This window comes from Chiloscyllium plagiosum, chromosome 13, assembly GCF_004010195.1.
Source record: "Chiloscyllium plagiosum isolate BGI_BamShark_2017 chromosome 13, ASM401019v2, whole genome shotgun sequence".
In the NCBI taxonomy this organism is placed as follows: domain Eukaryota; kingdom Metazoa; phylum Chordata; class Chondrichthyes; order Orectolobiformes; family Hemiscylliidae; genus Chiloscyllium; species Chiloscyllium plagiosum.
Window position 1 is genome coordinate 3,604,479 of NC_057722.1, and position 19,008 is coordinate 3,623,486.

Sequence of the window (19,008 nt, forward strand, 5' to 3'; positions counted from 1 at the left end):
AGGCATTTGGATGGGTATATGAATAGGAAGGGTTTGGAGGGATATGTGCCGGGTGCTGGCAGGTGGGACGAGATTAGGTTGGGATATCTGGTCGGCATGGATGGGTTGGACCGAAGGGTCTGTTTCTATGCTGTACATCTCTATGACTCTATGACTGCCATAAACAATACATTGGTGAGACTGGCAGAAAACTAGCAGTCCAGATACATGAACACCAACTAGCAACAAAACAGCATGACCAACTCTCCCTCATCTCAATACACGCAGACAATGAGGGACATCGCTTTGACTGGGACAACGTATATCTATCCTAGGACAAGCAGACCAGAGACATGTGTGGGAATTCCTAGAGGTCTGGTTCTTCAATGCGAAATGTCTTCCACAAGCATGTAGAAATAGATCCCATACACAAACAACTACAGAGATAAATCCAAATGTCATCACCCATCTTAAAAGTCCATATCATATAAATCTCAAGCAGAGTAAAACAACAATACTTCACAGAAGTTGCACTGATGTTACCTAGCATGGTGATGAAATGTCAGCATGACAAATCACCAGCTTGGTGAGCAAACCAAAAACTACATCAACAACTGCATCCACAACCCGAATTACATATTTTAGCAAAAACGTTAATAGAAATTTGGAACTTGTCCCCAGAATATTGTGAATCATGTGCAATTAAAAATTTTCAAGATTATCAATGTACATTTGTTATGTAAAAAAAAACCCAGACAAAGTTGATATGTGCTTATGAGGCAAAATCGTATTGAATGGAACAGAGGGCTGAATGCTTACTCCACCTCCTATGTTTCTAATTGGGCTTATAATTTACCTTATGCAGAATGTAAGATGCAATATCTAAAAATATGCACTTTAAGTTCAGTCCTTTTACTTGCAAAAATAAAGTCTGCTGCTAGTTCTGTCCTTTCAACATTGGTTTTTCTTCCAGTTGTTACAACTCGGGATAAACCCCACACAGAAAAGCTTCACCTCATGCCATCATCTATTAAATTTTGAGTGGCAAAGAACTATCCCAAATACCACTATTTAATGAAAAAATTTAACAATTTTGTTTTTTTAAGTCCAAAAGAGAACATTAAACAACAACAATTTACAACTCTTTTGTCTTAAACCAATTTCTATCTTCCACTCTATAATATTGGTCTGTTAAATTCCCTCTTAATTTTACTCACTTTCAAACGCAATTGTCATCTTGGATGTTGAACTTTCTCTGCAGATTTCTCTAGGTTGGCTTTGGTATTGTGCTGCACAAATTTCTTATGGACAAGCAGCTTTCAGAGAGTTATCCAACTGGCCTTATGTTGATGCTTGGCTGCTCTTTGCTGTTTTCCCCCTAACTGTTCAAAATGTCCAATTTTATACCCCAAAACATCGGATCCTTTCATTGGTTTGATGTCATCCAAAAGAGTAAAATTTAAATTTGATTGGATTTTGTTTTCTGGAGCATAATTTAAACTGACTGGCTGAACATGATTTTGTTTTGTACCACGATAACGCAGCTCTAGGCTATTTGTTTCAACCAAATGTTACATTTATAAATTTTTGAGCACACTCGGTGCCTCTCTAGTTCTGTGCCAGCTTCCACTCTCTCTTAAAGGTACAGTAAACATCTACACCTTCATAACACCATCTCCAATCTTCTTTTCCCAGTTCAGACTGAACTCCTATAGTACTTTCTCTCAATCCATTTCCATTAAATTTTCAGTCTTAAGATGGGTTTGCTAATGCAGTCAATACCATTGAATCCTTAATTACCTTGATGATGCCTCAGTCCTCCCTCACTCCTTGAGCTGTTTAGGAAATTGCTCTCATTTTTGACTGAGTAATTCAAAAAGGTAACTGCACGACTGAATTTATTTTCAACTATTAACACTGGTTGTTTATTTCCTCTTCTTCAGCAATCCTGTTTGCCATATCTGTTTTTGGGCCTGCTTTTGGCTACTTACTAGGATCGGTGATGTTACGGCTATTTGTGGATTTGGACAAAGTGAACCCAGGTAAGAGGAATCTAATGAAAGGTTGCAGTAATTGGAATGAGGGCCAGGGCGATTCTCTTTGACTATGACATCCTTGATAAGGGTTGTTAACCTGGACTAATCAGGGAACTCACATCCAAATCATTTATATAAGAGGTATAGTTTGCAGATGACACCAAAATTCGAGTTGTAATAGACAACGAAGGAGGTTACCTCAGATTATAACGGGATCTTGATCAGATGGGCCAATGGGCTGAGGGAAGTGGCAGATGGAGGTTAATTCAGATAAATGCGAGGTGCTGCATTTTGGGAAAGCAAATCTTATCAGCACTTATACACTTAATGGTAAGGTCCCCGGGAGTGTTGCTGAACAAAGAGACCTTGGAGTGCAAGTTCATAGCTCCTTGAAAGTGGAGTCGCAGGTAGATAGGATAGTGAAGAAGGCGTTTGGTATGCTTTCCGTTATTGGTCAGAGTATTGAGTACAGGAGTTGGGAGGTCATGTTGCGGCTGTACAGGACATTGGTTAGGCCACTGTTAGAATAGTGCGTGCAATTCTGGTTCAGAAAAGATTTACAAGGATGTTGTCAGGATGTGAGCTATGGGGAGAGGCTGAACAGGCTGGGGCTGTTTTCCCTGGAGTGTCGGAAGCTGAGGGGTGACTTATAGAGGTTTATAAAATTATGAGAGGCATGGATAGGATAAATAGACAAAATCTTTTTCCTGGGGTGGAGGAGTCCAGAACTAGAGGGCATAGGTTTACAGTGAGAGGGGAAAGATATAAAAGAGACCTAAGAGGCAACCTTTTCACATAGAGCGTGGTATATGTACTAAATAAGCTGCTGGCGGTGGGGTTGGGGGTGGGGAGGGGGGCGGGGGGATTGTGGGTGGGAGGCTCGAACGATTGCAACGTTTAAAAGGCATCTGGATAGATATATGAATAGGAAGGTTTCGGAGGGATATGGGCTGGGTGCTGGCAGGTGAGACTAGATTGGGTTGGGATATCTGATTGGCGTGGACAGGCTGGACCGAAGGGTCTGTTTCCGTGCTATACATCTCTATGACTCTATGACTCTAATCTACCTGTGTCTTAAGAATATTCAAAACTCTGGGTGAGGAGAAAGTGAGGACTGCAGATGCTGGAGATGAGAGTCAAAGAGTGTGGTGCTGGAAGAGCACTGCCGGTCAGGCAGCATCCGTGGAGCAGGAGAATCGATGTTTCAGTCATAAGCTCTTCATCAGGAATTGAAGGGCTTATGCCCAAAACATCAATTCTCCTGCTCTCGGATGCTGCCTGACTGGCTGTGCTTTTCCAGCACCACACTCTTCGACTCTCTTTTCTGTTTTAAATGTGTGATGCCCGAGTTCTAATAACTGTGTCTCCTTGTTTTGTTCCTATCGCCAGCTACAATTGATTTGACGCCCAGCGACCCTCGCTGGATTGGTGCCTGGTGGCTGGGGTTGTTAGTATCAAGTAGCATTCTGGCCATCACCTCTATCCCTTATTTTTTTTTCCCTAGAGAAATGACACCTCAAAAGGTAAGAATCCACATTTCTATTACCTTCTTTTTTGTTTAATGACTATTTAATCTCCATTGATGACACAGGGAGCTTTATATGTCCAAATATTGATGTTGGTGTTGGAGAAAGCAGTTGCCAATTTATGATGAACAGCAACTAAATCAGCAGTGAAAAGTGCCCAGGTGTGACATGTCAAAAATAAAGCCGGACAAATTCAATCCTTACACTGTCTATTAGCCTTTTCCAGCAATCAGGAAAAGTGATGGAAAGTGTCATTGACTGTGTGATACAGAGGCATTTACTTAGGAATTACCTTCTCGTTATATTTATTTGGACTTCTCCAGAGCCACTCTGTTCCAGATCTTATTAGAGTTCAAGACGTGAAGCAAGAATAGTGGCCAATCACTAGGCACTGTGGCTTGGGGGAGCTAGAACCACCAGCATCCTGATTCCCCCCAATTAAATTTTTTGATAAGTGCAATTTATGTTGGGGTTTCAAGAGGAATTCTTGCTACGAGGCCTCATGAGGTTTCTCGCCATATCTTACCAACTAGACATCATTAACTACCTATCCCACTCCAGTGACATCCCTCATGCCTGATTCTATCTGCATCTTACCATGCGTCATTCCTACAACATGCCATTCATACAACATGCCATTCACTAGCTATCGGACAAATAACTGGCATTCTTGGCATCTGTGTCATCTTTAAAAAGCTGCTATGTACCTGGGCAAACGTTGGCAATCTGGTGTCACCCCTCACTGGGGTAATTTAATGATACAGAGGCCACAAAACCCACAATACATAGTGGCATGGCTGACCTTCCCTCACAATTACAGCCACATTCTCTCACCCTCTTCACTGTTTAAACGCCAGGCCACACAGTTTACCTGTCCTCAGCTACATTGCATCCAAACACCCTCTCTGAGTCACTGTGACTCTGCCTTCAATGCCCACTGTAGACCCACCTCTTTTCATTGTCCAATAAAGGAATATCACATACAATTTCAAACATGCGCTTTTATTTACAGCCAGCTCAAAAGGGAACATAAACAAAAAAACATTTATAGACTGTAATTTGCAGCCTTCTCCTCATATTCCTGTACCTTAGCGTCTAGCAAATCACTTCTTCTCCTGTTTAAGTTATGCAGAGGATAGCATGCCAGGAAGATGCAACATACTCTATCCAGACTATATTTGAGGGAACCCCCTCCAAGATCGATTCAAGCTGCATAACTACAGCAGTCGCATTGTCCGCTCCACCATGCTCTGTTTGCAGCCGGGGCACCATTACATCTTTGCTCAGAATCTGTCCAGGAGGTGCAAAATGGTGTCATGAACAATGGTTACAGTGGGTGTCTTGGTGCCCCAAGAATGAGCTTTGTGAAGCTCCTGGACCCTCAAATGCAGCAGGAATAGGAAAGTGTCGCAGCATGTAGGGGTCATAGTACCTGCCAGGGTAGTAGGTACCTCCAGCAAGTAGTGCTGCCCACTGCAGGGGTCAGGTAGATTCTGAGGGAGCTGAATAGTCCAGTCCTGGTGGCATAGACTCTGCCACAGAGTAATATTTGAGGAGGCTGATGACTGAGATGCTCTATATGCTATGTTCTTGCCAGTGTCTGCGTTTGGCCTCCATTCAATTGCACTCAGTGTTTTGACACCTTCATGGATGCGTCTTCTCCAGTTTGTGTATTCTAGAGCAACTGATTTTTCAGGTGCCAATAGGGTTGTTGCATTTGTTCTCAGGAGGCATTCAGGGTGCCTTGTAGCAGTTCCTCTGCCTTCCTAGTGATCACTTACTGTTGTGGAGCTCAAAATAGAGCACTTTTTAAGGACCCTTGTGACGAACATGCAGATAATGTAGCCTGCCTGTCACAGTTTGTCATGCATGGCCAGTGCCGACATACTGGGGATATTGGTCTGGGAGAGGACCCTCACGTAGATACACCTATCCTACAAGTGGATTAGTAGGATTTTAATATGGCTATGCTGGTGATAACTCTCCAGGGATTTGAGATGTCTGCTGTTTCTGGTGACCATACAGGAGGGTGGGCACTAACCTATATGACAAATGATGTAGCATTGGTCTCAGCCTCACCCTTGGAAGTTGGACAATAAATGGCTTTCCCTTGATCAGAACTGATTTCCTGTCAAGTAGTTGCTGCTAGGTTCACACTTTTGACCACCATTTCAACCATAAGGACCTCCAGTTTGCATGAATTGCAAGTTTTTATTTTAAAATATTTACAGGATGAGCGCATTGTTGGCTAGGCCAAAATTTATTGCCCTACCCTACTTGCCCAGAAGGGCAGTTAAGAGTCCACCTCATTGCTTGGGAGTGTGAAGTTACATTTAGATCAGACCACGCAAGGATGGCAGTTCCACTCTGAAGTACCTCCAGAAGGGGTTGGTAGCCCCATCATCAAGTCACTCTTTATTTACAAACGGAGCATCATTGATACCGATCCAGCTCCATCAGAGTCAGCTGCCAGGATGTCTGATATTCCTGTCAGCCCGGGCTCCCTGATTGGACCAGATTAACAGCCACTATCAGGGAACCCATATTTTGAGATACACCTAGCTTACAATTACAATCACTAAATCCCTCCTCCTCTGAATTTAGAACTTCTTGTTGTTGTGGCTTAAATGGAACTATGTGTTGGTTTGCGCTAACTTGTGCATGTGCTTAGTTGCACACTTTTCTGTCCTTGCTCCATCATGATTGCTTCCACACTCTCAAAATGAACAGGATGTCTGATACTCCTGTTCGTTTTGGGCTGTGAGATCAGATTATCAGACCCAGTCAAGGACCTCATACTTTAAATAAAATGTCCAACGATGAACATGGATCCAATGTCAATTCTCATAAAAACCCATCAGCTTCCTTAATAACTTCACTAAGGCTGACCCTCCCTAAAGAACATCAGTGAAGCTGATGGGTTTTTATGACAATTGACAATGGATTCCTGGTAATCATTGGACCTTTTAATTCCCAACTTTTACTGAATTCAAATTCCACCATCTGCTGTAGTGTGATTTGAACCCAGGTCTGCAGAACATTAGCTGGATCTCTGGATTAACAATCTAGCAACAGGATTGTCACTACTGGGAGTTAAATATCCATGGGTACAAGCCTATTCAGAAGAACATACAGGAATGTAAGGGAGGTGGCATAACTCTGATATTCAAGGACAACAGCAGGGCAGTGCTGAGAGATGATATAGGTTCTATGGAGAATGAGGTTGAATCCATTTGGTGGAAATTAGAAATTTTAAGAAGAAAAAGTCACTGATAGGCATGTTCGAAAAGTCACCAAATAATAACATCATGTTGGGGTGGACAATAAATAAAGAAATAAATAATGAAGATGGGAACGTAAATTGTAGTTCCAGTGTCCAGGAGGTTGAGAGTTGTGAGGTCAGAAATGAGGTTTTAAGGCAGCAAGAGTGCACCGGAAAGCAGGAAGATGTTTTGATGTGTGTCTACTTCAATGTCAGGAGCATCCAGAATAAGGTGGGTGAACTTGCAGCATGGGTTTGTACCTGGGATTTCAATGTTGTGGCCATTTTGGAGATATGAATAGAGCAGGGACAGGAATGGTTGTTGCAGGTTCCAGGATCCATATGTTTCAGTAAAAATAGAGATGATGGTAAATGAGGGGGAAGTGTGGCATTGTTAGTCAAGGACAGTATTACGGTGGCAGAAAAGATGTTTGAGGACTCGTCTACTGAGTTAGTATGGGCTGAGGATAGAAACAAGAAAGGAGAGATCACCCTGTTGGAAGTTTCCTATAGGCCTCCAAATAGTTCCAGAGATGTGGGGAAAGATAATTCTGGATACAAGCGAGAATAATAGGGTAGTTGTTATGGGGGCTTTAACTTTCCAAATATTAACTGGAAATCCTGTAGTTTGAGTACTTTACATGGGTCAGTTTTTGTCCAGTGTGTACAAGATTGTTTCTTGACACAGTCCGTAGACAGGCCAGCAAGGGACAAGGCCATATTGGATTGGGTACTAGGTTATGAACCAAAAATTTGGAGGTAGGTGAGCACTTTGGTGATAGTGACCACAATTCAGTTAGCGATGGAAAGGGGTAGGTATATACTGCAGGACAAGAGTTATATCTTGGGGAAAGGCAATTATGAATTGATTCGGATGCATAGAATGGGGAAGGAAACTGCAGGGGATGGGCATAATTGAAATGTGAAGCTTATTCAAGGAACAGCTACTGCAGGTCCTTAATAAGTATGTACCTGTCAGGCAGGAAGAAAGTGGTCGAGTGAGGGAGCCGTGGTTAATTAAAGAAGTTGAATCTCTTGTCAAGAGAAAGAAGAAGGCTTATGTTAGGATGAGTTGAGAAGGCTCAGTTAGGGTGCTTGAGAGTTACAAGGTAGCCAGAAAAAACCTAAGGAGAGAGCTAAGAAGAGCCAAGAGGGGACATGAGAAGTCGTTGGCAGATAGGATCAAGGAAAATCCTAAAGCTTTCTATAAGGACATCAGGAATAAAAGAATGTCTAGAGAATGATTAGGGCCAATTGAGGACAGTAGTGCAAAGTTGTGTGAGGAGTCTGAGGAGATAGGGGAAGCACTAAATGACTATTTTTCATCAGTGTTCACACTGGAAAAAGACAATATTGTTGAGGAGAATACTGTGATACAGGCTACCAGACTAGATGGGGTTGAAGTTCACAAGGAGTAGGTGGAATTCTGGAAAGTGTGAAAATAGGTAAGTCCCCTGGGCTAGATGGGATTTATCTTGTGATTCTTTGGGAAGCCAGGGAGGAGATTGCCTAGCCTTTGGCTTTGATCTTTATGTTGTCATTGTCTACAGGAATAGTGCCAGAAGACTGGAGGATAGCAAATGTGGTTCCCTTGTTCAAGAAGGAAAGTCAACCCTGATAATTACAGAGCTTTGAGCCTTACTTCGGTTGTGGATATAGTATTGGAAAGGTTATAAGAGATAGAATCATAATCGTCTCGAGAGGAATAAGTTGACTAGGGATAGTCAACATGGTATTGTGCCTCAGATCGGTTGTGCCTCAGAAACCTTATTAAGTTCTTTGAGAAGGTAACCAAACAGGTGGATGATGGTAAAGCAGTTGATGTGGTGTATATGGATTTCAGTAAGGCATTTGATAAGGTTCCCCTTGGTAAGCTATTGCACAAAATACAGATGCATGGGATTAAGGGTGATTTAGCGGTTTGGATCAGAAATTGGCTAGCTGAAAGAAGACAGAGGATGGTGGATGATGGGAAATGATCATCCTGGAGTTCAGTTACTAATGGTGTACCACAAGGATCTGTTTTGGGTCCACTGCTGTTGTCATTTTTAATAAATTACCTGGATGAGGGCATAGAAGAATTGGTTAGTAAATTTGTGGATGACACTAAGGTTGGTGGATTTGTGGATAGTGCTGAAGGATGTTGCAGGTTACGGAGGGATGTAGATAAACTGCAGAGCTGTGCTGAGAGATGGAAAATGAAGTTTAATGTGGAAAAGTGTGAGGTGATTAACTTTTGGAAGGGGTAAAAAGAATGCAGAGTACTGGGTTAATGGTAAGATTCTTAGTAGTGTAGATGAGCAGAGAGATCTTGATGTCCAGGTACATAGATCCCTGAAAGTTGCCACCCAGGTTGATAAGTTTGTTAGAAGGCATACAGTGCGTTAACTTTTATTGGTGGAGGGATTGGGTTTTGGAGCCACGAGGACATGCTGCAGCTGGTGCGGCCACACTTGGCGTATTGCATATTGTTGTGATCACCGCATTGTAGGAAGCTTTTGAAAAGCTGCAGTGGAGATTTACTAGGATGTAGCCTGATATGAAGGGAAGGTCTTATGAGGAAAGGTTGAGGGACTAGAGGCTGTTTTTGTTAGAGAGAAGAAGATTGAGAGTTGACCTAATTAAGACATATAAGATAAGAACAGGGTTAGATAGGATGGACAGTAACAGCCTTTTTCCTTGGATGTTGAAGGCTAGCATGAGGGGACCTAGATTTAAATTGAAGGGTGATACATATAGGACAAATGTCAGAGGTAGTTTCTTTGCTCAGAGAGTAGTAGGGACTGTGGAATGCACTGCCTGCAACAGTAATAGACTCACCAACTTTAAGGGCATTTAAATGGTCATTGGATAAACATATGATGAAAATGGAATAATGTAGGTTTCAGATTGGTTCCACAGGCTGGCGCAACATCGAGGGCCGAAGGGCCTGTACTGCACTGTTAATGACTGTAAAAATGGTACGGCAATTATCACAGGGGATTTTAATTTACATGTAGATTGGTCAAACCAGCTCAGTCAGGACAGCCTTGAGGAGGAGTTCAGATTAGAGTAGTGCTGGAAAAGCACACACATCAGGTAGCATCCGAGAAGCAGGAAAATCGGCATTTTGGGCAAAAGCTCTTCATCAGGAATGAGGTTGGGAGCCTCAGAGGTGGAGAGCTAAATGGAGGAGGATTTCATTGAATGTATCCCTGATACATTCTGTTGAAGAAAGCTAACGGAACCAACGAGGGAGCAAGCTATCCCAGATCTGGTCTGTATAATGTGACAGGAATAATTAATGACTGCATAGTTAGGGATCCCCTTGGAAGGAGTGTCACAGTATGTTTAAATTTAGAATACAGATGGAGAGTGGGAAGACAAAACCCAATACCTGTGGGTCCTGTGTTTGAACAAGGGGGACTCCAATAGAATGAGTGAAGACTTGGCTAAAGTAAACTGGAAACAAAGATTTAATGGTGGGACACTTGGGGAGCTGTGGAGGATGTCCAAAGCAATTTTTGAAAGTGCTCAGCAAAAGTACATTCTAGTGAAAAGGAAGGACTGTAAGAAAAGGGGTCATCTGCCATGGGTGTAGAAGGAAATAAGGGAGGCTATCAAATTGAGAGAGAAGGCATACAAAGAGGCCAAAAACAGCATGAAACTAGAAGATTTGGAAAACTTTAAAGATCAACGGAAAGCCACAAAAAGGGGTACATAGAAAAGTAAGATAGAACATGAGAACAGACCAGCACAGAATATAAAGACATATAGCAAAAATCTCTATAAATGTATAAACCAAAAAAGTGTGTCTAAACTCAACATTGGTCCTTTAGAGGATGAAAAAGGGCATTTAGTTATGTGACATAATGAAATGGTCGAGTCATTGAACAGGTATTTTGTATTGGTCTTCACAGTGGACCACACTAGTAACATGCCAGTAATTGACAAAGAGACGAAGGTAGGTGAGGACCTGGCAACAATCATTGTTACAGAAGAGCTAGTGTTGGGCAGGCCTACACAGCTAAGAATACACGAGTCTCCTGGTCCTGATGGAATGCACCTCAGGGTACTAAAAGAGATGGCAGGTAATTTTCCAAAATTCGCTGGCCTCTGGACAGTCCCAGCAGATTGGAAAACTGCAAATGTGATGCGACTGTTTAAAAAGGAGGTTGACAAAAGATGGGGAATTATAGACCAGTTAGCTTAATCTCTGTAGTGGGGAAGATGCTTGAGTCTATTAGCAAGGAAGAAATAGCAGGGCACCTTGATAGAAATTGTCCTGTTGGACAGACTAGCATAGGTTCATGAATGGCAGGTCATGCTTGATAAACCTTTTGGAATTCTGAGTTCATAGAAGGTGGACAGTGGGGACCCAGTGGATGTGGTGTACCTAGATTTCCAAAAGACCTTTGACAAGGTGCCACACAAGAAGCTGCTGCATAAGAAAAGGATGCATGGCATTAGGGGTAGAGTATTAGCATGAATAGAGGATTGGATGACTAACAGGAAGTAAAGAGTGGGGATAAATGAGTGCTATTCTGGCTGGCAATCAGTGACTAGTGGTGTGCCTCAAGAATCGGTGTTGGGACTGCAATTATTTACAATTTATATAGCTGATTTGGAGTTTGAGTAAGGTGTCAAAGTTGGCAGACGTCGCTACAATGATTGTGCAGAGGACTGTGAAACTTTGCAGAGGAACATAGATACATTGAGTGAATGGGCAAAGGTCTGGCAGATAGAATACAGTGTTAGTAAGTGTGAAATCAGCCATTTTGGTAGGAGTATCAGTAAAAAAGATTATTACTTGAATGGTAAAACGTCGCAGCATGCGACTGGATGTCCTTTTGCATGAAACACAGAAGGCTGGTCTTCAGGTACATCGAGTAATTAGGAAGGCATATAGAATTTTGTCCTTCGTTGCCAAAGAGATTGAGTTTAAAAGCAGAGCGGTAATATTACAGCTGTACAAGGTCCTGGTGAGGCCACACCTAGAATATTGTTGTCAGGTTTGGTCTCCTTACTTGAGAGAGGAAGTACTGACACTGGAGGGGGTGCAGATGAGATTCACCAGGTTTATTCTGGACTTGAGAGGGCTGACTTATGAGGAGAGACTCAGTAGATTGGGACTATATTCATTGGAATTCAGAGAAATGAGGGGGGATCTTATAGAAACATGTAAAATTATGAAGAGAATGGATAGGATAAAGTAGAAAAGATGTTTCCACTGGCAGGTGAAACTAGGACAAGAGAGCATAGCCTCAAGAGGGAGCAGATTTATGACTGACTTGAGAAGGAACTTCTTCACCCAGAGGGTTGTTAATCTATGGAATTCCTTGCCCAGGAAAGTACTTAATGCTAGTTCAGTAAACGTTTTTAAAGCTAAGGTAGTTTTTTTTTTGAAAAATAAAGGAATTAAAGGATACAGTGAGAGGGTGGGTAAGTGGTTCTGAGCCATGAGCTTATTGAGTGGTGGAGCAGGCTCAAAGGGCTGGATGGCCTAATTCTGCTCCTCATTCTTATGTTCTGTAAGATCACTATGCCATCACCACCTCAATGGACGGTGAATTGATCTGTGGAGTTTGCAAATGCCTGCTTCATGTATTTGCTACTTCAGTGTTCCAGATAGAAACACATGTGGACCCCACAATTTAGATTGTCCCATCAGTCTAACACTGACTCCATCCCTGGGCTCTTTCCCAGTTATTTTCAGTTCTATTTCACACCCAGAGAATGACAAAATGAAATTGGGGAAAACTAGTGAACACTGTCAGGGTTCTGCCTCATAACAAGGTACCCCCTCAGAACCGCCGTGTTCCCTTTCCCCATCGCATTGCTCTAACAGCCAACTCCCCATGCCATCCCTCACCATCCAATGTGGAAATTAGTGATATTGAACTTTACTTAAATCATCCTTCCTGCTTCCTGAGCCCTGGCATTATCTCTCAACGATACCATCTTTGCTTCTCCACATTCCTTCTATGGAGACCACAGTAAAGCCACTCTCATCGCCTACCATGCCTCCACTACTGTTCCACATACCCATCGTTTGCTTTATCCTCACCCAACACCCTCTTTTCTCACACTTCTGCAAATTACTCTGTTTCTGCATCTGCCCCAGGCTTGTGTCCCCACCACTTTGTCTCACAGCTTGTACAGGTCCCAACCCAATTACTAACATGGCTATTTTGTTGAATGAGCATGCTGTATGTTTGCCACATGTGCAAATGGTGCATGCTGTAGGTATTACATCTCAATGTGCCATACAACAAGAACACTCCTTCTCCTGGACAGATCTCTACTGTCAGACAGTATGTCTGTGCCTATGCTAAATATCACAAAAATATTACACCACTAATAGCTTTCAGATCTGTTGATGCACCGACATGCTAATAGGTGTGACACACTGTGAGCATGCAGGTTGGTGCAAAGTGAGTAAGTGCTAAAAGAGCAAGTGAGCAGCCCTGAAATCCAGCCTGGTCCAATCTTTGAGCTGGGTACCCATCCCTGTATGAATAATATCCTTGTAGCAGCCTTTAAATCTACTTGCTAATGCACCACACAATGAAAGTCTATGCTTCATAACAGCCTACAGATTCAAAGAGATAGCACGATGATTGAAGGGGGTTGGCAAAAGTTGGATACCTATGCCTATCGACGAGTGATGTGTGTGACTAGTGCCCCCTGGATCATGTCCTGAAGTGGTGTTTGGTGCTGAGTAACATGTAGGCTCCTCAATATCAGTAGTGAGCTAAAGTCACCAGACTGCCATGACGAGAAATCTTGATGTGTGGCTTGTTTAGCACATTTTGGTATGATGGGAGGCTAAATATTAATGAGGTATGTTACCGCATTAAAAAGATATTTAACAAACAAAAATCTCCCTTAATTCACAGCTCACCACTGTCTAGTGCACAACACACCTCACCACTCTACAATGGATAAACAAACGACAAGTTACTTCTAACGTTGTGACAGTCCTCACCAAACTTCTTGTACGATTTCTGCCACATTTCTGCCATAGCCCATGTCACTCAGATCTCTATACGATTCTGCCCATAGAGTATGGAAGTGAAAAAGCTTTGCTGAATGTCTATGAACTTGTTTGAGCCCATTATGTCATAAGTCACACAACACCGGGTTATAGTCCAACAGGTTTATTTGAAGTCACAAGCTTTCATAGCACTGCTCCTTCATCGGATGAAGTAAAGGGAAGCACACAGGCACAGAATTTATCAGGTGTGAGTGGAGTATTGATAGGCTGAATAACAAGTTTCTGCAGGTGATCAAAAGTGTCAGATGGTGTGAGTAAAGTGTCAGCAGCTGAACGGCAAGTGAAGGGATGACTTATGATCTGTTTAATTGTGGCTGAGAGATAATTACAAAAATTTTAAAATAAGATGATTCTGGAGATAAACCAAATGGCTAAAATACTGTGATACGAGTATACGAGTCACATGCCGACAGTCCAACGAATGTTACAAGTAATCAAACACTGCACAACCTAATGAAGGCAGAGAGATCATAACAAGTTGTGAAGGTGATTGTGTCAAAACAGGAGGGTAAGGAAGATTTTACAAATACAGAACAGTATGGTGGAGTTAGATGTTGTGTAACATAAACCCAAGATCACAGTTACGGCCATTTTCGTGCGTGTGGAACTTGGCTATCAGTTTCTGCTTGGAGATTCTGTTTTGTTGTGTATCTCTAAGGCTGCCTTGGAGGATACTTAATTGAAGATCAGAGACTGAATGTCCTTGAGCACTGAAATGTTCCCAAATTGAGAGGGAACACTTCTGCCTTGTGATTGTTGTGAGGTGTCCATTGTCGTAGCGTCTACATGGTGTCACCAATATATCAAGCATTCTTGCCTGTAGCCTATGAAGTAGACAATATTGGCCAAGTCACATGGGTATCTACAGTGTACATGGTTAGTGGCATTCCCACATATGATGCCAGTATCCATGTCAATGATCTGGCATGTCTGCAAAGAGGTTGCTGTGGCAGGTTGTGTGGTATTGTGATCAATGCTGTCCTGAAGGCTGGGTAGTTTGTTGCAAATGATGATCTGCTTAAGGTTTGGCAGTTGTTTGAAGGTGACAAATGGAAGCTTAGGGATGGCCCTGGTGAGATGTTCGTCACAGATCTGGGGTTTCTTGCTTGATTTTAAAGTTAAAGTGAGGGGTTTGTGAAGCAAATGCTTCACACCATGTCATGAGGTTCTTTGCAGTTGAATATCTAGGAAGTTAGTTCTCAGATGTTATGAAGATGTGGGTGTACTGTACCTTTAAGTTAGTTAAAAAGAGAGTTGAAAGCTAGCAGAAGTGTTCAGAACAAGATACAATGTAACATGTGGCCCAGCAGCTAGGGTAGCTGGTTGCCTGGAAATGACAAAACAAATTCGAATTAGGCCAATCAGTTTAAATTATACCCCGAAAATTTTGACAATCTTAAATGCCGATACACAATCCGATGCTTTGGGGGTATAAGACCAGGGAAAATTCAACAGTTGCCATAGGACCAACAGATGTAGACCTGCTGTCAGAATTCTCCGAGAAGGACCTGCCTAGAGAAGGAGTTTGCACAGACACAAACATCACCACTGACCTGGAGAGCAAATCTGCTAAGAGAAATAGACGGCTGGCTGGTTTTGAATTTGAATTTTTCAGTAAATCAGTTTTATCAGACTAGTATTATACAAGGGAAAGTAAAAGATAGGTTAGAGAAAGGAGTTGTAAATATTTGTTAGTTAATTATTCTCTATTGTGCTTTAAGAAATAAAATTATTAGTTTTTATTTTAAATCATTCTTGGCCTCTTGAATTTTCACAGATTACTGCATGGGATAAATCATTTCTGTGTTGCTGGTTTACATTAAGCAAGAGGTTTACCCATATTGTAACACAGGAGAACTTTGAATCTTGAATAGATTATGTAATTTGACTGCCTGATCACTTCCAGTCGGCTTGAGTCTGATTTCCAGACTAGTTGTTGACTGGTTTCTTTGGATGACTGCTGTATCTGCCTACAACTAAATTCTAGCTGATCATTTAGTCACACAAAGAAAGCATGTAGCTGTTCACAGGTTCAAGGTCTTCCATCTCCCCATCCATCTACCCTCTTTCCCCATCCCCATCTGTCCTTTTGTTCCCCTCCCCCACCTCCTGACCCATTTCAGACCTCTCCCCTCCCGACATCCTTTCTCCTATGCACACATTTGTGCTCTCTAATCTCTTACAGTCCTCTACTCTACTCTACTCTACTCCAACCATCCTGTCCCCAACCCCAAACCTACTCAATCCATCCTCTCTCAGCAATACGAAATATGAACATACTATTGAATCTGAACATTCAGCCTGAGGGCTAGTGTTGTGACTAGATGGAAGGAAGGAGTTGTGGTACATTGAGCGGTCACAGAGGTTGATCTGAAATGGCATGTGAGCATTCATTTACTGAAATGAGCCATCTAGATGAGAAACTTCTTCTGGCACTGCAGCAAGGTGCTAGGCACTAGGATTTGACCTCAAAGCTGCTTGTTTCCATGTAGTCCAGGATACCAACCAGGCCTCCAGAGAGAAACATTGCCTCACTTTTCATGTTCACACCCTTGATCAAATCTGCTTTGCTGAAGTGCAGATCACTGAAGCTGTTTTGGTCTTTCAATTACATTCCTTAAATTTTCAGCATCAACAGTTAACAGTGTTAATGAGACTGCTTTTAGAACATAGAACATTACAGTGCAGTACAGGACCTTCGGCCCTTGATGTTGCACTGACCTGTGAAACCAATCTGAAACCCATCTAATCTACACTATTCCATTGTTATCCATATGCCTATTCAACAACCATTTAAATGCCCTTAAAGTTGGTGAGTCTACTATCGTTGCAGGCAGTGTGTTCCACGCCCTTACTACTCTCTGAGTAAAGAAACTACCTATCTATCACCCCTCAATTTAAAGCTATGCCCCCTCATGCTAGCCATCACCATCTGAGGAAAAAGGCTCCCAGTGTCCACCCTATCTAATCCACTGATTATCTTATATGTCTCAATTAAGGCACCTCTCAACCTTCTATCTAACAGAAACAGCCACAAGTCCCTCAGCCTTTCCTCACAAGACCTTCCTTCCATACCAGGCAACATCCAAGTTAATCTCCTCTGCACCCTTTCAAAAGCTTCAACATCCTTCCTTTCATGCGGTGACCAGAACTGTACGCAATACCCCAAGTGCATCCGCACCAGAGTTTTGTACAGCATGACCTCATGGTTCTGAAACTCAATGCCCCGACCAATAAAAGCTAACACACTGTACGCTGCCTTAACAACCTTGTCAACCTGGGTGGCAACTTTCAGGGATCTATGTACCAAGACACCAAGATCTCTCTGCTCATATACACTCCCAAGAATTTTACCATATGCCCATTACTCTGCATTCCTTTTACCCCTTCCAAAGTGGATCACCTCATTATTTTCCGCATTAAACTCCATTAGCCACTTCCCAGCCCTGCAGCTTATCTATGTCCCTCTGTAACCTACAACATCCTTTGTCACTATCCACAACTCTACCGACTTTAGTGTCATCTGCAAATTTACTAACCCATCCTTCTACCCTCTTAATCCAGGTCATTTGTATAAATGACAAACAACAGTGGACCCAAAACAGATCCTTGCGGTACCCCCCTAGTAACTGACCTCCAGGATGAATATTTCCCATCAACCACCATCCTCTGTCATCTTTCAGCTAGCCAATTTCTGATCCAAACCACTAAACCACCCTCAATTCCATGCCTCTGTATTTTGTGCAATCGTCTACTGTGGGGCACCATATCAAATCCCTTACTGAAATCCATATACACCACATTACCCTCATCCACCTGTTTGGTCACCTTCTCAAAGAACTCAGTAAGGTTTGTGAGGCATGACCTACTCTTCACAAAACAGTGTTGACTATTCTTAATCAACTTATTAATCTCTACATTATTATAAATCCTATCTCTTATAACCCTTTCCAACACTTTACCCACAAGTGAAGTAAGGGTCACAATTTCCAGGATTGTCTCTACTCCTCTTCTCGATAAGGGAACAACATTTGCTATCCTCCAGTTTCTGACACTATTCTTGTAGACAATGACGACATAACGATCAAAGCCAAACGCTCGGCAATCTTCTCCCTGGCTTCCCAGAGAATCCTAGGATAAATCCCATCTGGCCAAGGGGACTTATCTATTTTTACACTTTCCAGAATTGCTAACACCACCTCCTTGTGAACATCAAACCTGTCTAGACTAGTAGCCTATATCTCAGTATTTTCCTCGATCACATTGTCTTTTTCTAGTGTGAATACTGACGAAAAATTTTCATTCAGCGCTTCTCCTATCTCCTCTGACTCCATGTACAATTTCCCATTCCCATTGGCCCTAATCTTATTCGAGTCATTCTTTATTCCTGATATACCTATAGAAAGCTTTAGGGTTTTCCTTGATCCTATCTGCCAGCAACTTCTCATGTCCCCTCCTGGCTTCTCTTAGCTCTCTCTTTCAGTTTTTCTTGGCTAACGTGTGACTCTCAAGCACCCTAAATGAGCCATCACATCTCATCCTGTCATAATTTGGAGATGCCGGTGTTGGACTGGGATGTACAAAGTTAAAAATCACACAACACCCGGTTATATTCCAACAGGTTTAATTGGTAGCACTAGTTTTCAGAGCACCGCTACTTCATCAGGTGGTTGTGGAGGACACAATTGTAAGACACAGAATTTATAGCAAAAGTAAGCCTTCTTCTTCCTCTTGACAAGAGATTCAATGTTTTTAGTAAGCCACGGCTTCCGTGCGTAACAACGTCCTCCTGCCTAACCAGTACATAGTTATTAAGGACCCACAGTAGCTGGTCCTTGAATAAGCTCCACATTTCAACTGTGCCCATTCCCTGTAGTTTCCTTCCCAATCCTATGCATTCTAAATCTTGCCTAATCACATCATAATTGCCTTTCCCCCAGCAATAAGACTTGCCCTGCAGTATATACCTATTCCTTTCCATCACTAAAGTAAATATTACCAAATTGTGGTCACTATCACCAAAATGCTCACTTACCTCCAAATCTAACACTTTGCTGGGTTCATTACCTAGTATCAAATCCAATGTGGCCTCACCCCTTGTTGGCTTGTCTACATATTGTGTAAGGAAACCCTCCTGCACACACTGGACAAAAACTGACCCATCTAAAG

General features: G+C 42.3%; 1 protein-coding gene across 6 annotated transcripts in view; it reads left to right on the plus strand.

The window, feature by feature from the left end:
• The window catches only part of LOC122555682 (solute carrier organic anion transporter family member 2A1-like), a 112,449-nt gene that overhangs the window by 62,784 nt on the left and 30,657 nt on the right, over positions 1–19,008 (plus strand). For all 6 annotated transcript variants that reach the window (XM_043701691.1, XM_043701695.1, XM_043701693.1 and 3 more), the window contains 2 exons: positions 1,923–2,021; positions 3,405–3,538. In XM_043701691.1, coding sequence (XP_043557626.1) covers positions 1,923–2,021; positions 3,405–3,538 — 233 coding nt within the window. The remainder of the gene's footprint in view (positions 1–1,922; positions 2,022–3,404; positions 3,539–19,008) is intronic.